Source organism: Schistocerca gregaria, chromosome 5 (assembly GCF_023897955.1).
Source record: "Schistocerca gregaria isolate iqSchGreg1 chromosome 5, iqSchGreg1.2, whole genome shotgun sequence".
Taxonomy (NCBI): Eukaryota; Metazoa; Arthropoda; class Insecta; order Orthoptera; family Acrididae; genus Schistocerca; species Schistocerca gregaria.
In genome coordinates, this window is record NC_064924.1 from 174667191 (window position 1) to 174687003 (window position 19813).

Genomic DNA, 19813 nt, shown 5'->3' on the forward strand with positions numbered 1-19813 from the left:
CTATGTAGTGTTAGATGCTTATGACAATGTAAAACTAAATATTCATTTCCGAACATTAGTGCCCTATTTCAAAATACTCACTTTATGATCTTCTGTGCAATATTGACAATACAGGTTTGGAATTTTCTGTGTGAATCACATCGATATGGTTTGAAGTTCTATGTCAGTAAATGACACTGGAAGCAAAGTGTCTATTGAAGTGTGTGAACATTCATGGTGATAACTTAAGCATAAAATTAAAAAACCCAGTAATCGCGGATAACTCTAAAACTAAAACATCTGTGCTGTGTGTTTGTAGCTCCTTAGCAACTTTAAACTTCTGCATACTAGTTCCCAGTTCAAAGATTTAATACAGTAACTCATGTCTAGGAACACAGATAAATAATTGTATAAAATATCTGTACATCACAAAATTCACATACGGAACTCTGGCAACACTGTAGGGTGAATTAGCACTGAGAATACTGTCTCGATTTCAAGAAATATTGGTAACGAACAGCATGCCTGTTACGGAAGGGTTTTCGGTTTTGATGCATATTTTTCTTTCGTTGCCGTACGCACTGAAATATCGTGACGCAAGACCTTCTTTCACTTTCTTAACCATCAAGGCCTTTCAATTTATTTTGCATTTTTCATATTATGCGAACTGTGTATATTTTCTTCTCTTTTGCCACTAGTTTTTTGTTGGTTCTCTATAACAGAGCTTTTAATGTTGACAACAATTTCTGCGCTGCTTTCGTCTGAATTCTTTTTTTCTCTAAGTAATGCTGTAGTATGTAATATAATAATGAGTATCATATATTGACCTACGTGTTTCTTCGTTTCATTATAGCAAGTATCTAAAATAAAATCGGACGCTTTACATACAAAGCTGTAAACTGAAACACACTGTTCTGCCACCAAATGCTAAAATGCAGACGGTCACACAACGAACATACATTGAGACAAGCAGCGAAAACATACAGTTAACCATAAATCTCTTGTTTTTGTGCAGATGAGGTATTGCAATAAATCAGTGCTTGATTTTTGACGGTACCTAGGACGAAAAAAATCATAACTGCAGATTTTAAGATGTGATACTTTTGATGCCGTTGAAGCAATGTAAAACAAATTCGTACTGACACCTTTCAAACGCTCAGAAAATTTAATTTTTTTAAAAAATAACCTTTCAAAGGATCTGAATTTCAAAAACATCCCTTGGAAGGTCACAGTACCGGAACCACTCTTTTTACGAATCAAGTATTGCAGAAAATGCAAAAAAAAGCTGAATTCCGGCTCCGATTTCACGTAAGATGATCTGTTACAACAACTGCAAAAATTTAGTTTGATCAGTAGCACAGTAGCTTTCTGTTTAAGTAGTGTCCTGCTTCTGAAAGTGTTATCTGCTGACTACTTGAAGGGCATTTGTTTACCGAGAACGGCGTCTGCAGAGCACGATCGTAGCTACGTGAAACGTAAACACTGTAACGAAAGGAACTTCCTGGTGTGTTACCTTAACAGCTACAAATAACTTACTAGTAGTGTGTGAAATGGATTTTTAAAACTTTTAAACATAGATTCTTGTATTACTGGTAAAAGTAAATGCTGAACGCTATCGCTATACTTGTATTGCGAGGTTTTCCGCAGCCGGGAAAAGTCTCTCACAACGCGAAAACGTAAATATGCACATAAAAAATAAAATCCTCCCGCCGGAACTTCGAGTACTCCTTCGGGTATGGGTGTGTGTGTGTTGTTTTTAGCGTAAGTTAGTTTAAGCAGTGTGTAAGTCTAGGGACCGATGACCTCAGCAGTTTGGTCCCTTAGGAATTCACACACATTTGAACATTTTAACAAATAAAATAATATCAAAACCCTAGTGTTGTCAAGGCCTGTTTACATTTTCTCTATCGTTTTCCTGTGGCTTCGAGACATTTTTTTAAAAACTGGTACCGACTGTTTCCTCCCACAACCTTGTCCATTGGGAGCGTATGTTCTTCTTCAAATGAATTTTAGATCGTAACTTCACTCCTCTCAGTGAAGACTGATTTCCGTCCATTTTGCTAATCTTCCGTGGACGTTGCCAACGCTTTGGACACTGTCGCTGTAGGGACACTTACCTTGGTGGTAGTCTTGTGCTGATAGCAGACAGTGAAAAAGATACTCGCTTCAATATATTTTATGCACAGCGTAGTTCACAGTAAAAGGTGGAACCTGACTTCGTCAGCATCCGATCGTTGCTCGACTATGTTGGTACATTTTACTGTTGGCTGTATAATATACACTGTCTGGGAAAAAGGATCCGGATACCTATCAGTGGACATTAATACGGGGTGTGTCCACCCTGCGTCCTTATGACGACTTGATCTCTGCTGGGGAGAATTTCAGTGAGGTGTATTAATGTCCGCGGGAGAATGGCAGTTAAGAGCCGAAACCAGAGAACGTAGTGAAGTTGGCCGCTGGGGTCTGGAGCGAAGCTGACGTTCCAACTCATCCCTAAGGTGATTTATAGGGTTCAGGTCACGCCTCTGAACAGGCTACACAATTTCAGGAACGTTGTTTTCCGCAAACCACTGCCTCGCAGATGCTGCTTTATGAGAGGGTGTACTGTCAGGCTGATGTCTCCGAACTGTTCCTCTATTGTACACACTACTCAATGCTATAAAATGTGTCCATATCCTTCTGTATTTAGCGTTTTCTGAAACGCAATAAGAGGACTACTCCCCCATACCGTGACATCACCTCCTCCGCACTTCACTGATGGCACTAAACGTGATGTCAAGTAACGTTCTCCAGGCACTCGCCAGACCCAAGCCCTTCCGTCGGATTGCCACAGGGTATAGCGTGATTCACCACTCCAAATCACTCGTTTTCAATCATCCAAAGACCAGAGATCTCGCTCCTTACAGTACTTCAAACATCACTTAGCACCGCCTACAAAGTTTGTGGCTTACGAGGAGACGATCGAGCATTGTACCCATTCTTTTTAATTCCCTACGTGCAGTCATGTTTCTAGTTGGATTGCTGGTAGGATTCCTTCCGTTGATTTCATGTGATTTTTTACAGCCTCCCTTTGCTATGCTCGACAATCCCCGTTTGTTGGTACACGGTCTTCGTTTAGATGTGGTTGTTCCTTCACGTTTCCTTTTCGCAGTCACATTACCAACAGTCGAAGTGGACAGATTTAGAAAGGTTGACATGTCCCTAATGGATTTGTTATTCAGATAATATACAAATATTAGTGTATGTTCGAAGTAAGAGCTTTCCAGACGGACTGTTACGGTTTCTCTACTGGCGACACACTACTCCCCGCCTCCTTTTATAGTGGCGAAAGTCGAGACAAGTTGAGACATAGGGGCACACTATAGGCTGGTCTGCGGGAAGCAAGAGGGGAAAGAAACAAGGCGCGCGGCAGACATATTCTTATGTAAAGATAACGGTCGGCTGCGGTGGCCGGGAATCGAACCCGGATCAACTGCTTGGAAGGCAACTATACTCACAATTACACCCGCCCTTCTTGCCGTCTAATAGTTATGCATTAAGGGGTGTCCGGATTCTTTTGGTAAGATAGTGTATTATACTGTTGCCAGCAATGACGCAGCATGGCTTTAATTATCACGCCACAGTAACAGTGTTAGCATGTAGGTTACTGTAAATGGTTTTATGATATCTGAAGATAATTCGATGATCGGAACCGGTTGTAAATAAAGAATTATTTTATCAGCAGCTCTTGGCAGTATAGAAATATGACTATTCACAAACACACACAACTATCCGAGCTCCAGTAAATTTACCATCACTGATGGCCAGAGAAGTCTCCTGATTTCACTAAGCTGCCACCGACCTGCCACGCTCCGCCTAACGTACTGGTATTGCAGACATTATTCTTTAATTTCTAACAGAAATCACAGGCGCAACGAAGGAATAGTCGTTGTTACCACTTCGCAACAGTGCTATATGACTAGCTAGTAGTTGTTTTTATTCGTATGATAACAATCTGCTGTTGTGCGTCAGGATTACTGACTGGTACGTGAAGGGCCGGCTTCAGTTGAGGTCCTCTCGAAACTGTTGTCCAGGGTCAGACTTCTGTACAGCGTACAGTCGAAAGTAAAACACAACTCTACTTTCTCTAAGCAAAAGTTTCGAAATCTTTAACTAAATGCGTTATCTGATTGTAACGTAAACTCCTTTAATCTTTCATTTTCTACAATACCTCCCTCTTTTCACAGTCTGTTTACTTCCCTTGCTGTGTTGCAACGGAGTAATGCTGACTTGCCAAATTCATATCCAGGATGATCCGGCTGCCCCTACCGATTAGTTTTACGCAACCCGCACTACGTCTGTATCAGGAACGGTATCCAGACGGGCGACAGGCACGGTATCGATATAAATTCCCTCTCAGAACTTTGGGGGATTGTTAGCAAACGAAATCATACTGTATAAAATACAAGTATGGATAGGCCATAAGTTACATGGTATTTTTGTATCAAGTTACACGGTACTTCTGCCATTCTTATCCAAGTGTTCAAAATGGTTCAAATGGCCCTGAGCGCTATGGGACTTAACATCTATGGTCATCAGTCCCCTAGAACTCAGAACTGCTTAAACCTAACTAACCTAAGGACATCACACAACACCCAGCCATCACGTGGCAGAGAAAATCCCTGACCCCGCCGGGAATCGAACCCGGGAACCAGGGCGTGGTATCCAAGTGTCTCAGTACTTATTTGTGTAATTAGTGGTGTAGTCACACACATTTTGGATGTCTTTGCAAGTTTATTACGTTTATTGTACTTAATCCTTCGTAAATGGTTCGGAAGCGCTGCCTTATACACTACGTTTAACCACTGGAAACAACGAAATTAACAGAAGATGTCAGAATGGGGAAGCGTGGAAGTAACAACTTCCCGTTAAACAGGTTGAGTCATTAACTATTGCCACCTAGAATTACTCTGAAAGTGTGATAGTAGCTGAAAAGTTTGTGGGACAAATGTTGCATGGTACAACGGGGGCCATAATATGATGTTGGTTTTTTGTTGCTAGGTGGGGTCGCGTTGGGGATATGAAGGTCATCTTCGTTTTCTTAAATGGGATGCTATAGTTTAGTACTTATTTTCTTACAGCGGCTATCGAGACGAATCCAATGATGTGTAACAGTAAGATTTTTGAAGGTCAACGAAGATCACAAAGGTGGTATGAACCTTCCATTTACAAAAAAAGAATGGTTCAAATAGCTCTGAGCACTATGGGACTTAACAGCTGTGGTCATCAGTCCCCTAGAACTTAGAACTACTTAAACCTAACTAACCTAAGGACATCACACACATCCATGCCCGAGACAGGATTCGAACCTGCGACCGTAGCAGTCTCACGGTTCCGGACTGCGCGCCTAGAACCGCGAGACCACCGCGGCCGGCGTCCATTTACAGAAAGTGTTCCAAGTGATGACCATTGGTATCATTGCAGTGTTCAGTATTCTTATCATGAGTTGAAAAGTATTTCTTATCACATGGCACTTATGGAAGCACATGCTCTGACAATTCTCTCTTGCATATCTTCAGGTGTAGTTGGAACATGATTATAAACCATGGCTTTTACGAATGCCCACAATAAAAATTCCAGATGCGTCAAGTCTGGCGAATGAGTCGGCCACGACACATCTCCTCCGCGTCCAATCCAGTATGATTTCGTTTGCTAACGGTCGGCCAAAGCTCTGAGAGGAAATCTATATCGATTACGTAGCTGTCGCCTGTCTGCATTCCGTTCCTTTGGGTTGCATGAAATGAGTCGGTAAGGGCATCTGAATCATCTTGTAAAAGACTGTTTCTCATTGATGTAAGCAATAAGCTGGTCTGTGCTGTGTTTGTGCTAACTCAGTTCTTTATTCTTGATTTTTCTCCAAATCTGCTTAGAGGAAGCGGGGTGCATCCTACTTTCATAACTGTGACGATTTAACAGCTACATGCGTGTAATTAGCATTAAAATTCACCACTCAGTCTGCGAGTATACAGTGTGTCCAGGAGAAAAGGTCAGTATTCAGCGATATGACTGGAACGACCCTTCGAAGCACTAACATCTAGTAAACACATAGCTCAAGAGCTATGAGCATTTGTTTGGTAGAAGAAATGGGTTTTTCAGTAGCACAGATGAACAACTGCTCATAGCATTTTAGAGCCCATATTTACTAGATTTTTTTGCTTCGAATGATCGGTCCTATGTTATCTTTGAGTACTGACCATTCCTCCTGGGACATTCTGTATAGCTGTGTTACGACAGTTATTCTCATGTGCCAAACGTATATAAAGTTTAGTCTGATGCATGCTTACACGCTAAGCGAATCACAAATAAATCCCTAACTTATTCATAAAGTCCTTGCTACTATTAGTGCTACTCTGATAGGAGGGTGAGCAATAAACTTATATCATTGTCATATCATTGTCACAAATTCATATGCTTCCAAATATTTGGTCTTCTTGACGCACTTGCAAATAAACAAGCATACTCAATACAAACAGTATTTTATTCTGGTTAATTAGGAATTGCAGATCCAATGTGATCAACTCCCAAGCAGTAACAGATTTTCATTTTGAAACTTGCAGCTAACTGTTGCTATTATTGAAAATGTAAAGAATACTTGAAAAATGGAACATAACACATTTAAGACATCGACGTAGCATAGAATTTCTTTTGCACGTTTTCGTATGACATTTTATTATACATAACTTATAATGGATCAAGTTTTCAGTTAATCAAAACTTGATATACTTCTTAGAGGGTGTCATCCGCGATGTTTATTTATACAAAATAGACTTATTTTCTGTCTGCCAATCGCTGTATTTTTTCTTATTTCATGAGCCGTTTTGGACAATTCCACCGATCTTCAGATCATTTCTCGCAGAGAAAGAGCCTTAATGAAACTGTCAGGTTTGCTGTCGTAAGATGCGACTAAAACCAATGGACAGATGTGACGTTAGGTCGCTCTTGTCGACATTCCTTATGGAAAGTGACTGTATAAAAAGGATAAAGGAATACCAACAGTCAGTTTATGAACTGTGATATTACTGCAGTTCTCCTTTGCACGGATTTTGTTCTAGATTGGACAAGTGTACTTTTACAGTTCATGTACTTGCAGCTGACCACTTGAAAATGCAGTAGTGGGGTTTAGATATATTCAATAGTAAAAAAGTCTCATTTCTCAGTTTGCTTTTAGTAAAGAACTCTGGAATTCAGAGGTCGAAAGACGAAACAGTAGGTTTTTTGTTACATCCAGAAGCAACCTTCCATTTTGCAACGGAGTAGGCACTGTTATGAAACTTCCTGGTAGATTAAAACTTATCTAGGATGCTTGCCTTTTGCGAGCTAGGTGAGCTATCCGTGCACGAGGCACGGTGTGCCGTCACAGCCCTGTTTCTGCCAGTAGCCAAGACAATGTCCGCAAAGGGCAAGGTGCTGGGTTCGAGTCCCGATCCGGAAAACATCTTTAATTTGCCAGACAGTTTCACTATTGTTATTGCTGAGAACAACTACTCCCAATCCGAAAGAAATAATTCTCGATTTCAGTGGATGTAAACTGAACCTTGAAACCGGCGCTCGCAATTACAGTGTGAGGAGTTGCTTATTCCGGCTTGACACGTACTGTTTTTAAGTTATGTAAGTACGTTTGGCAGTGCGCCGCCAACAGGTGCGCGAGTGAGTGCTGGGAAAGTGACGGTGCGAAGGCTTGAGACCGTCGTCAATGCGTGCAAGTGTACGTACCTCTGGCAGGCGCTCGGCGCGGTCCATCTGGTGCGGGCTCGTGGGCGTCGCAGTCTGCACTGATGAGAGTGTGGCCCACTAGCCGTCCCCAGCTCCCCACATGCGGCCCCCTGCTGGCCCACTGTTGGCCGCTTGTCCGAGGTCAGCCGGCGCCCGTGTGGCAGAATTTGCAGGAGTCCAGCAGCTGTTTCTGGGACCACTACCAGCCACCGTCCCTGATGCGTAGTGAATCGTTAAGAAATCGCTACCACTGTAATGGCGATAGCCTGCTACTCTCGTACGGTGAATTGCATGTCAGGGTAGCGATTCATTTTCTTAATCTCGGATGAAGATCGGTGAATCCGGCAGGCAATGAAGGCAATTTTCGCGAGGCAGCATTACCATCATACTCATCTTAGTAACAGGGAAAACTGCGGAAAAGCTTCAGTGTTAGGTAAAACGAAATTTTCCTCCGTATCTTGCTGTGTAACCGCAATAACTAAAAGTAAACTTCTTTACGAAACATTTTAACAACATTAGCTCAAATAAATGTTCGCAAACTTGGGCGGTTGTAACTCAGTTTGTTCTCAATAATAACCGTTGACTAGAATGTGTCTTCATTTCGATCCTTCACTGCAGATAACTACCCTGTAGGTTTCTTAAGTGAAAATGGGCCATAGAACACCACGGTTCTCCATAGACGTAAAAAGTTTGTGGTTCAGGTGTACGATTAATTACACACTGCTGCACAAGATCTTACGTCGTACTGGCCTTTCCACATGATTTATAGCGGGTCTTATATCCTCTTCCTAACAACTGATATATTGTTGTTTATAGTAAATCCGCTATTTATAATTACAGAAGTTCGATGAGGAGAGAAGTTGATACTTACAACAAATGTTAGTGCTTACAATCGAAATGCTCGGCATAAGATACAAAGACAGTTACAGTTCTCTTGCTTTCATACTCGTAGAAGAAAAGAGAAATGATATAGATAATTAGACGGAAACCACATTATCCTAAATATTACTACCATATTTCCTGTTTCAAATACGTTTATATCTACATCTACGTGATTGCTGTTCACAATAAAGTGGCTGGCAGAGGGTTCAATGAACCACCTTCAAGCTACACTCCTGGAAATTGAAATAAGAACACCGTGAATTCATTGTCCCAGGAAGGGGAAACTTTATTGACACATTCCTGGGGTCAGATACATCACATGATCACACTGACAGAACCACAGGCACATAGACACAGGCAACAGAGCATGCACAATGTCGGCACTAGTACAGTGTATATCCACCTTTCGCAGCAATGCAGGCTGCTATTCTCCCATGGAGACGATCGTAGAGATGCTGGATGTAGTCCTGTGGAACGGCTTGCCATGCCATTTCCACCTGGCGCCTCAGTTGGACCAGCGTTCGTGCTGGACGTGCAGACCGCGTGAGACGACGCTTCATCCAGTCCCAAACATGCTCAATGGGGGACAGATCCGGAGATCTTGCTGGCCAGGGTAGTTGACTTACACCTTCTAGAGCACGTTGGGTGGCACGGGATACATGCGGAAGTGCATTGTGCTGTTGGAACAGCAAGTTCCCTTGCCGGTCTAGGAATGGTAGAACGATGGGTTCGATGACAGTTTGGATGTACCGTGCACTATTCAGTGTCCCCTCGACGATCACCAGAGGTGTACGGCCAGTGTAGGAGATCGCTCCCCACACCATGATGCCGGGTGTTGGCCCTGTGTGCCTCGGTCGTATGCAGTCCTGATTGTGGCGCTCACCTGCACGGCGCCAAACACGCATACGACCATCATTGGCACCAAGGCAGAAGCGACTCTCATCGCTGAAGACGACACGTCTCCATTCGTCCCTCCATTCACGCCTGTCGCGACACCACTGGAGGCGGGCTGCACGATGTTGGGGCGTGAGCGGAAGACGGCCTAACGGTGTGCGGGACCGTAGCCCAGCTTCATGGAGACGGTTGCGAATGGTCCTCGCCGATAGCCCAGGAGCAACAGTGTCCCTGATTTGCTGGGAAGTGGCGGTGCGGTCCCCTACGGCACTGCGTAGGATCCTACGGTCTTGGCGTGCATCCGTGCGTCGCTGCGGTCCGGTCCCAGGTCGACGGGCACGTGCACCTTCCGCCGACCACTGGCGACAACATCGATGTACTGTGGAGACCTCACGCCCCACGTGTTGAGCAATTCGGCGGTACGTCCACCCGGCCTCCCGCATGCCCACTATACGCCCTCGCTCAAAGTCCGTCAACTGCACATACGGTTCACGTCGACGCTGTCGCGGCATGCTACCAGTGTTAAAGACTGCGGTGGAGCTCCGTATGCCACGGCAAACTGGCTGACACTGACGGCGGCGGTGCACAAATGCTGCGCAGCTAGCGCCATTCGACGGCCAACACCGCGGTTCCTGGTGTGTCTGCTGTGCCGTGCGTGTGATCATTGCTTGTACAGCCCTCTCGCAGTGTCCGGAGCAAGTATGGTGGGTCTGACACACCGGTGTCAATGTGTTCTTTTTTCCATTTCCAGGAGTGTATCTCTCTACCATTCCACTCTCGAATGGCACGCGGGAAAAACGAGCACTTAAATTTTTCTGTGCGAGCCCTGACTTGTCTTATTGTATGATGATGATCATTTCTCCCTATGTAGGTGGGTGGCAACAGAATGTTTTCACAATCGAAGGAGAAACTGGTGATTGAAGTTTCATGAGAAGATCCCGTCCCAAGGGAAAACGCCTTTGTTTTAATGATTGCCACTGCAATTGACGTATCATGTCTGTGACACTACCTCCCCTATTTCGCGATAATACAAAACGACCTGCCCTTCTTTGTACTTTTCCGATGTCATCCGTCAGTCCCACCTTTGTGGATCCCAGACCACACAGCAATACTCCAGAATAGGGCGGACAAGCGTGGTTTAAGCAGTCTCTTTGGTAGACCTGTTGCACCTTCTAAGTGTTCTGCCAATGAATCGCAGTCTTTGGTTTGCTCTACCCACAATATTATCTATGTGATCGTTCCAATTTAGGTTAGCTGTAATTGTAATCCCTATATATTTAGTTGAATTTACAGCCCTCAGATTTGTGTGGCTTGTCGCGTAATCGAAATTTCTTTTAGTACTCATGTGAATAACTTCACACTTTTCTTTATTCAGGGTCAATTGCCACTTTTCGCACCATACAGATATCTTATCTAAATCATTTTGCATTTAGTTTAGATCGTCCGATGACTTTATAAGACGGTAAATGACAGTATTATCTGCAAACAATCTATGACGGCTATTCAGATTGTCTCCTATGTCGTTAATATATATCAGGAACAACAGAGGGCCTATAACACTTCCCTGGGGAACGCCGGATATTACGTGATGACTTTCCGCCTATTACTACGAACTGTGACCTTACTGACAGGAAATCACGACTCCAGTCGCACAACTGAGGCGATACTCCGTAGGCACGCACTTTGGTTAGAAGACGCTTGTGAGGAACGGTGTCGAAAACCTTCTGGAAATCTAAAAATATGAAATCAATTTGATATCCCTTGTCGATAGCACTTATTACTACATGAGCATAAAGACCTTGTTGTTTTTCACAAGAACGATATTTTCTGAATCCGTGCTGACTATGTGCCAATAAATCGTTTTCTTCGAGGTATTTCATAACGTTCGGATACAGTATGTGTTCCAAAACCCTACTGCAAATCGACGTTAGTGATATAGGCCTGTAATTCAGCGGATTACTCCTACTTTCCTTTTTGGGAATTGGTGTGACAAGAGCAATTTTCCAGCCTTTAGGTACGGATCTTTCTGTAAGCGAGTGGTTGTATATAATTGCTAAATATGGAGCTATTTTATCAGCATACTCTGAGAGGAACGTAACTCGTATACAACCTGGACCTGAGGCTTTGCCTTTATTAAGTGATTTAAGCTGCTCTGTTACATCGAGGATATCTACTTCTATGCTTCTCATCTTGGCAGTTGTTCTGGACTGGAATTCAGGAATATTTACTTCGCCTTCTTTGGTGAAGGAGTTTCGGAAAACCGAGTTTAATAACTCTGCTTTAGTGGCGCTGTCATCAGTGACTTCACCGTTGTTATCACGCAGTGAAGGTATTGAGTGCGTCTAGCCACTGGTGTGCTTTATGTATGAGCAGAATCTCTTTGGGCTTTCTGCCAGATTTCAAGACAGAATTTTGTTCTGAAAACTATTAAAAGCATCTCGCATTGAAGTACGCGTTATATTTCGAACTACAGTAAAACTTTGCCAATCTTGGGGATATTGCGTTCTTTTAAATTTGGCATGCTTTTTCGTTGCTTCTGCAACAACGATCTGCCCGTTTTGTGTGCCATGGGGGATCAGTATCATCAAGTTTATGTGCTATATATCTCTCAATTGCTGTCGATACTATCGCTTTGAAAACATTCCACAGCTTTTCTACAGTTACATGATCAGATCGGATATGAGTACATACATGTTTTGTGTGAGCAGAATTTACGTATATAATACAGGATCCCATGTAAACACTTCGTTTACATTCTTAATCTGATTTCGTGTTATGAATTACAATATATACGAGATAATTAGGTGTTGTTATGTTAGTAAATAGCATTTCAAGCTCACAGAAGGCAAACAGAGTTGTTATAGGTTTCAAACATTATAATTACAGTGTATATGATCTCTCTTTTTGTTACTCGGTTGTTCGTATATGAAAAGCCATAATTACAACCAAACGAATTGACAATACATGTTCCTATCAACGGATGGACGTAATTTCATTGAGTACTTTCACATGAAGTAGTTGAAAATTAGGTTACAGAGCTAAAATGCGAAATTACTTATACGGATTCTTCGTAATGCACTCCAAATTAGCTTCGACATCGTATAAAAATTGAGCTGTTACATTTCAATCTCCATGTAAGTAACTTGTGGCGGACGCTGACAGCGTGTCCGTGTCAGCGCTACAAGCCCAGTAATAGGGCAAAATATTCTGCCGTCGGAGTGCAGACCATGATAAGAGTATGAATTCATAAACTGCGGAAACAGCCGTTGGCTGTACTGCCTATCGCTACGCTGAGTGAATAATCCTATCGAAGTGTGGGTACAAATCGCCGCCAGAGATACTACCGATCCTCTTGGCTTAAGGATGCTGCAGTTCGCTCAGTAGCCCTACAGCAACTGCAGGGCGCTCGCTTTGGTACGTAGTACGGTCACGTCACGGGATGTTGGCCAGTTTGGCAGTTGAGGCTGTAGCGCAAAGGTTCCCAATCTTTCTGAGACCATTACCCGTCTGCCGTCCGCCCCCGGTAGCTGAATTGTCAGCGTGACGGATTGTCAAACCTCTGGGCCCGGGTTAGGCTCAGGGACTGATTGTTGTGCTGTCCTCATCATCATCCTATCATCCTCATCGACTGTAGGTCGCCGAAGTGGCGTCAGATTGAAAGACCGGCACCCGGCGAACGGTCTGCCCGACAGGGGGCCTTGGCCATACGAATAAATAAATAAAAACCCGTGAGTGCTATCAGATATTAGCGCCCCTGGTTTTGAAGGACCATTTCATTCAATCCAGTGAAATGAAGTTTCTGAGAAGTATGCTAGGGAAGACTAAGACAGACAGATTGAAAAATGAAGATCTTAGGAAGGAAATCGGAGTGGAGAAATTGATTGATAAAATTAAAAAGAATAGATTAAAATGGTTTGGGCATTTGAAGAGGATGGGAGAGGGAAGAATACCAAGAAGAAAGATGGAGTTCAGGATTGAGGGCAAGAGGCCAAGAGGGAGACCGAGAACATGATGGATCGATACAATATAGATGAGTTTAAGGAGGAGTAACCTGCGATGGAACCAAATTGTGGAAAAAGAATGGTGGAAAGACAGAGCAAAGTGGTGAAGTACCATTGATACCCCAACCCGACCATATGTTGAATAGAGGTGGAACGAAGATGATGATGATGATTAGCGCCCCTCACTCCCTCACCATCTTCATTATTAGCACCTAACTAAACTGCAGAATAAGAAAGAATTTTCGTTGATCACTTTTATTTATAAAACGACGAAAGATAACTATTATCTAGTTTTAGCAGGTGTTTTATTACACCACGAACTAATGCGTTGATAAAGAAATCGGTACTGCTTATTTATAACAACTCTGCTTTAGAATGACGTACTACTCAGTGCAAGGCGAGTACTACGTAGCACTACTCCTTCACCGTAAAGAAAGCGAACTATCCACACTGAAGGCAGACACTTGTTACGGAACATGCTTCTTCTGCGTCACTCTTCTTAGTGGAAATGATATGTCGTATGACGAGGGCCTGCCGTTGGGTAGACCGTTCGCCTGGTGCAAGTCTTTCAATTTAACGCCACTTCGGCGACTTGCGCGTCGATGGGGATGAAACGATGATGATTAGGACAACACAACATCCAGTCCCTGAGCAGAGAAAATCTACGACCCAGCCGGGAATCGAAACCGGGCCCTTTGGATTGACAATCCGTCGCGCTGACCACTCAGCTACCGGGGCGGACACTCTTCTCAGTGACACTTCTTTACTCACACCCTGCACACCCACTTAAACCGACTAAGTAAAAATGCGTGCACTGTACTTAGTGTTTGTAAATCACTCAGCTGCTGGACTCCTTATTTTAGTACTGGCCAAAATTGGGAGACTTCGGCCTGTCAGTGCTTTGTGTTTTAACATCACCACTAGTAATAATAATAACAATGATAATACTGTGTAGGCCCTACAACACTGTAGTAGATGTTACATAGTGTTTGTTGCATTGTGTTAATTCATTGTTGCGACGTGAATAATGAAGCAATTTCTGTTCTACGGCGTGAATTATCTACAACTTGGACAAAGCATTTTCATGAGATATTTAAGCGTACAGGGTGTTCGGAAATTCCCGTTAAAAACTTTTAGGACCTAGATTCTAAACAGGACCCCATGTCCGGAAACTTATCGCTTTCGTTCTACGTCGGTTTCAATTCAGATGTTTACCTCATCCACTTCTGCTTGAGGAACTGAATTAGCCCTGACGCAGTACAGTTATTTGGTAACAATTCGAAAGGAAACATAAAGAAACTTCCATTTATCAATACTTAAACATAACATGCTTACATTATCCTAAAACAAAACAGAACTCTGCATACTGCACAACATAACACTACTGATGCGTTACAACAGTGGCTCGTTGGGTGACACAAACGTTATTACGGACATTGTACACATAGTCCTGTTTACCCTACTGCATACCAGGACAAGCAAATCTGATACTTCCCTCTTTCCTTCAGCACGCATGGACGCGTTACACATCTGAGTCGAAACCGTAGTAGAACGAAAACGGTACATTTCTGGACATGGGTTCAGATTCAAAATATTTGTAGTCATTCCTCTACAAAACTCGTAGAAATTTGTAATGGGAGTTTCTGAGCACCCTGTATGTGATGTATATGCTTCAGTTATGTTCGCATAGATGAATGGTACAAAGTAGAGTGTAAGTATGCAATGGGTGGACTATATGAGGAAGATGTTCATACATTCTTTTCACCTCCACACAGAGAGTCACACGCTAATGCTACTGTCTGGAAAAAATGTACTGTTAACGTATGTTATAAGTATTGCAGTCTTAGGTAGCAGTAGCGATCTTTTAAAAATAATTTAGTTTCCTGAACGAAACACAATTGAAGTCTTTTGTTTTACGCCCAGAAAACGTAGTTTTACCCACAGGGGATACGTACTCCAGGTTGGTAACCACATCTGCATAAGGCTACAAGTTACTGTGACTTCTTCTGACTCGAGTCCAACACCACTAGCCAGTGGTCTGCACGTGTAAATACGCCTTGTAGTTCATCCTTCGAAGGATTTGAAATTTCTGTGATGAAGTTGGGTGATTCCTGATAATTACTGTACGTCCCAGATCCCTCGATTTCTTCCCCTTTATTGTTATTTCCATTCCCCATCAGGAGCGGGCTGGCAGCAGCATAAACGCTGGTCTTCAGCTGAGAGACATAAATAGACAGGAAGACATTTAAAACAATACAAAGAATATAACATGGCGGAATACAGAAACAAAAGGGCGGAACAGAAGAAAAGAAAGTATACAAAGGGTTGACTTTAAAGCGGAGAGAAAAACGTAAAAGTATGTTACACAAAAGAACACACACTGGATTAAAAGGCACCAGGCAAAGTACGGCCGGGGCATAAAAGTCGTAGAATGATGAAAGCAGCCACGTGATAGACGGAGTAGCATGTAACAGGCATGGACGATAAACAGGACGCGCACACAATTAAAACCACATCACTAGATGACACTGTATAACGACATCGAAACAACACTAACGCAGCACACTGATAACGAGTAAAAACCTATGAGGGTCTGCCGGGGGGGGGGGGGGGAGGAGGGACAAGGCAAAAGGAAAAAAGGGAAAAGGAGGCGAGGAAGAGGAGAGAGAAAGGGGGAGGAAGTGGGGCTCCCTTGAATAGGCTGATGCCACTTAATTGCAATTGAAGGTGTACGACAACTACTGCAACTACTGCTGGAACTCACTTACCTCAAGTGAACCTTTGATCTCTCATTCGCCCATGTATACAAGTGCGAGGGACGTTCAATAAGTATTTCAACACATGTTTCTTCTCAGCCAATTTCGGTTGAAAAATGTGGAATTTGTTGTGAGATAGTGAAATCTTCCCGCTCCAGTCTTTTTATAGTTTCATAAAATTCCGACAGGTGGCGGCGCTCAAAATGGCGTTTGTAAGGGAGGTGATTTCCAAGTATAGAACTGTCAGAGCTTTTCTTGGCGGAAAATCAGAACACCGTAGATTCATAGGCGCCTGCGTAGTCTCTACGGAGACCTGGCAGTGAATAAAAGCACGGCGAGTCGTTTGGCGAGGCCTCTGTCATCATCGTAACGAGGTCGATCAAACCTGTCCGATGTCCCAATGGGGCCAACCGCACACAGCTGTGACTCCTACAACGTTGGAACGTGCCTGTACTCAAGTTCAAAGCCGCACCCTCAGCCGATAACGCCATGGTGACGGTGTTCTGCGTTTCTAAAGGCGTTATTCTCTTTGATATCCCCCCTCACGGTGCAACGATCAACGCTGAAGTAGTGCTTCCCCTCAGGAAATTGAAGGACTTCAGCATGGTCGTGGCCACAGAAATGCAAACGAACTCCTCCTTTCCCATGACAACACAAGGCCTAAGGCCTCAAACAAGTCTGCGCATCCGAGAGGAGCTCACAAAATTTTATTGGACTGCTCTTCCTCCTCCATTCTGCAGACCAGATTTCGCAACTTCCGACTTCTGTCTCTTTTATCCAATGACTCCGCGGGAAGCAGTACGTGGATGATGGGAAGGTTAGTGAGGCAACAAGACGTCGACCTGCAGAATGGTATCATGAGGGCATACAGGGTGTCCCAGCTATCTTGTCCACCCGAAATATCTCTGGAACAATAACAGCTATTGGAAAACGACTTTCACCGGTATCAATGTAGTGCTGGGGCCCATGAATGTACATATTTGGAAACATTCTAAAACGAAAGCATATGTGTTTTTTAATACAAACTTATGTTTTTTTTTTTTTAAACGGACCTCCTATATTTTTTCTTCAGCAATCCATAGCATGACAAAGCACATACACAATGGCGTCGCAATATTCCCATTACATCCCGAGATATTGAGACGCGAAGATGACGCTTGAAACACCCGACACGCGCTGCTAGCGCACGTCCTGAGGCTCAGGCGTGAACCTCATGCTGCCCGTAATGGCGATGTGATTGACATGTGTAATCACACTTCCATACTTATCAAGAAGTCCGAAACGAATAATACGGTCTGCTGCCATCCTGCATTAACGTCGTACATTCCAGCAGATATTTATCCCATAGGCTAGGGTTGATGCGGTTCTGTAACATATCTGTGTACCGCAACGGTAGTCGCAAAGTTAACGTCGCTAATCGTTAATCCGTTACTAAAAAAGGTAATGCCGTTCAACGTTAAAACTTTACTTTACTGTAGATCTAACGCACGTGACAGTTAATCATTCACCCGTAATAGTAAAATTCATGTTGATGGTTTTAGTGAAACGAGCAAGTGGACTAAAAGTTTTATCGTTATTTAGGTAAAAATGTTTTGATTTGGGAAGTTCAGGTAGGACATAGAAGATGAATGTAAACATGTTTAACCAATTACTTTTATTATCACATAATTATCATTGTTATGTTTGTCTAATGCGTTAAATGACAACATCTGCAAAAATAATTGGATTAGTCAGAAGTTTTTGCTGAACCCACCGACAAAATAATTATCATTGTTATGTTTGTCTAATGCGTTAAATGACAAATTGTTGCAAACAAATGTTTCTTAACATCACTGGGTAAAATGGCCCTTTGTAGAAACTTCCACTGTGATACCAGCACTACATACTAAACATAGAGTTCACATCTCATGTTCAAAGTGATGCCCATTGGCTTGCATACATAGGGTCACTCTGCGGATGAAGGATGCTACTGTTGCCTCTTTGATGGCTGTACAAGCATCAATAATGCGTTGCTTCATGTCTTCTGGTGTTGTTGGTTCATGTTGGTAAACAGCATCCTTCACTGCTCCCCAAAGAAAATAATCCAGCGGTGTAAGGTCAGGAGATCGGGCAGGCCACCTAACTGGGCCACCTCGTCCAATCCACCTACCAGGGAACTTACAGTTCAGAAGTCGTCGTGGTCGTAAGGCGTTATGTGCAGGGCATCCGTCATGCTGATACCACATGAGCATTCTTCGGTTCAGAGGTATGGTGTCCAAGAGAACAGGAAGATTGTGTCTTATAAATCTGGAGTATTGTCTGCCATTTTGGATGCCATTTATAAAGAAAGGTCCGATAATGGTATCTCCAATAATCGCACACCAAACATTAACTTTCCACGGACGTTGATGCTCTACCTGACGGAGCCATTTTGGATTGTCTGGGGACCAATAATGCATATTCCTCATATTGACAATTCCTTTGTTGGAGAATGATGCCTCGTCGGTAAAGAGAACATCTGCAAAAATAATTGGATTAGTCAGAAGTTTTTGCTAAACCCACCGACAAAATGTTACCCTATTGCGGAAGTCATTTCCTTGAAGATCCTGGTGTAAATGAACATGGTAAGCATGAAATTTATGACGTTTGAGAATACGCTGTGCACTTGATTTCGACACACCAGCTTCACGTTCAATTTGACCTGTGCTGATTTGAGGATTCACAGCTATGGTGGCGAGCACAGCAACTTCAGCATGTTCATCTGTGCGTGTTCTAGGACGATGTCGAGGTCTTGGATTTAAGCTTCCCGTTTCACGTAGACGAGATGTGAGACGACCAAACATCCGGCGCGAAGGCGATGGCTTGTCAGGGAATCGTCTTCTGTACAGTCGTTTTGCCTGAACAGAATTTCGTCCACCTACAACAGGGTACAGTACAGGTATGTGGAGTAGGGTAGAAAACAGACATATTAACTTAATAATCATAATGTTCGCTAACAGTACTTTGAACAAACAAGCAATCTCATAACGTATTTCCCGTCAACGTACATTCTCCATAGATCAGTAGCATTTCTACCATATCTTCATGTGTGTACATTATACTGTACAGTATAAGTTCCACAACACAACGTTTATTCACAATGAGTACTACCTCCGTGCCGTCACTAGATTACTCTGATGCACGACTACACTGGCAAGCGGTGTACTGCACGGCAAAGCAACAACAAATGGGATGCTCGGAGGGTGGTGGAGTACAGGAGTTTACATGGGTCGTAAATCATAAACAAGGCGAAGTGGTAACTGTGGCAGTAGTGGGAACTACGTTGGACACTTGACTAGGTAGAGCCAGGCCCTACGCGACAGGCACAATGGGTCATAAACCTTATTTTGGGTGTACACCGATCGGTATTGGTTCATATTGTGTGCGTAGATACGTAAAACGTGCAAGAAGGAAACCATTATGTGCTTATGAGAGTTGATAGCAGCAGACCGTATTATTCGTTTCGGACCTCTTGATAAGTATGGAGGTGTGATTACGCATGTCAATCACATAGCGATTACGAGCACCATG

At 43.2% G+C, this 19813-nt stretch overlaps 1 protein-coding gene across 1 annotated transcript in view; it reads right to left on the reverse strand.

Annotated features, from left to right (window-relative positions):
* The window catches only part of LOC126272934 (sodium- and chloride-dependent glycine transporter 1-like), a 138331-nt gene extending 130440 nt beyond the window's left edge, over positions 1-7891 (reverse strand). The window contains exon 1 of the mRNA XM_049976232.1: positions 7732-7891. Coding sequence (XP_049832189.1) covers positions 7732-7758 — 27 coding nt within the window. The 5' untranslated portion in view covers positions 7759-7891. The remainder of the gene's footprint in view (positions 1-7731) is intronic.
* Between the last annotated feature and the right edge of the window lie 11922 nt (positions 7892-19813).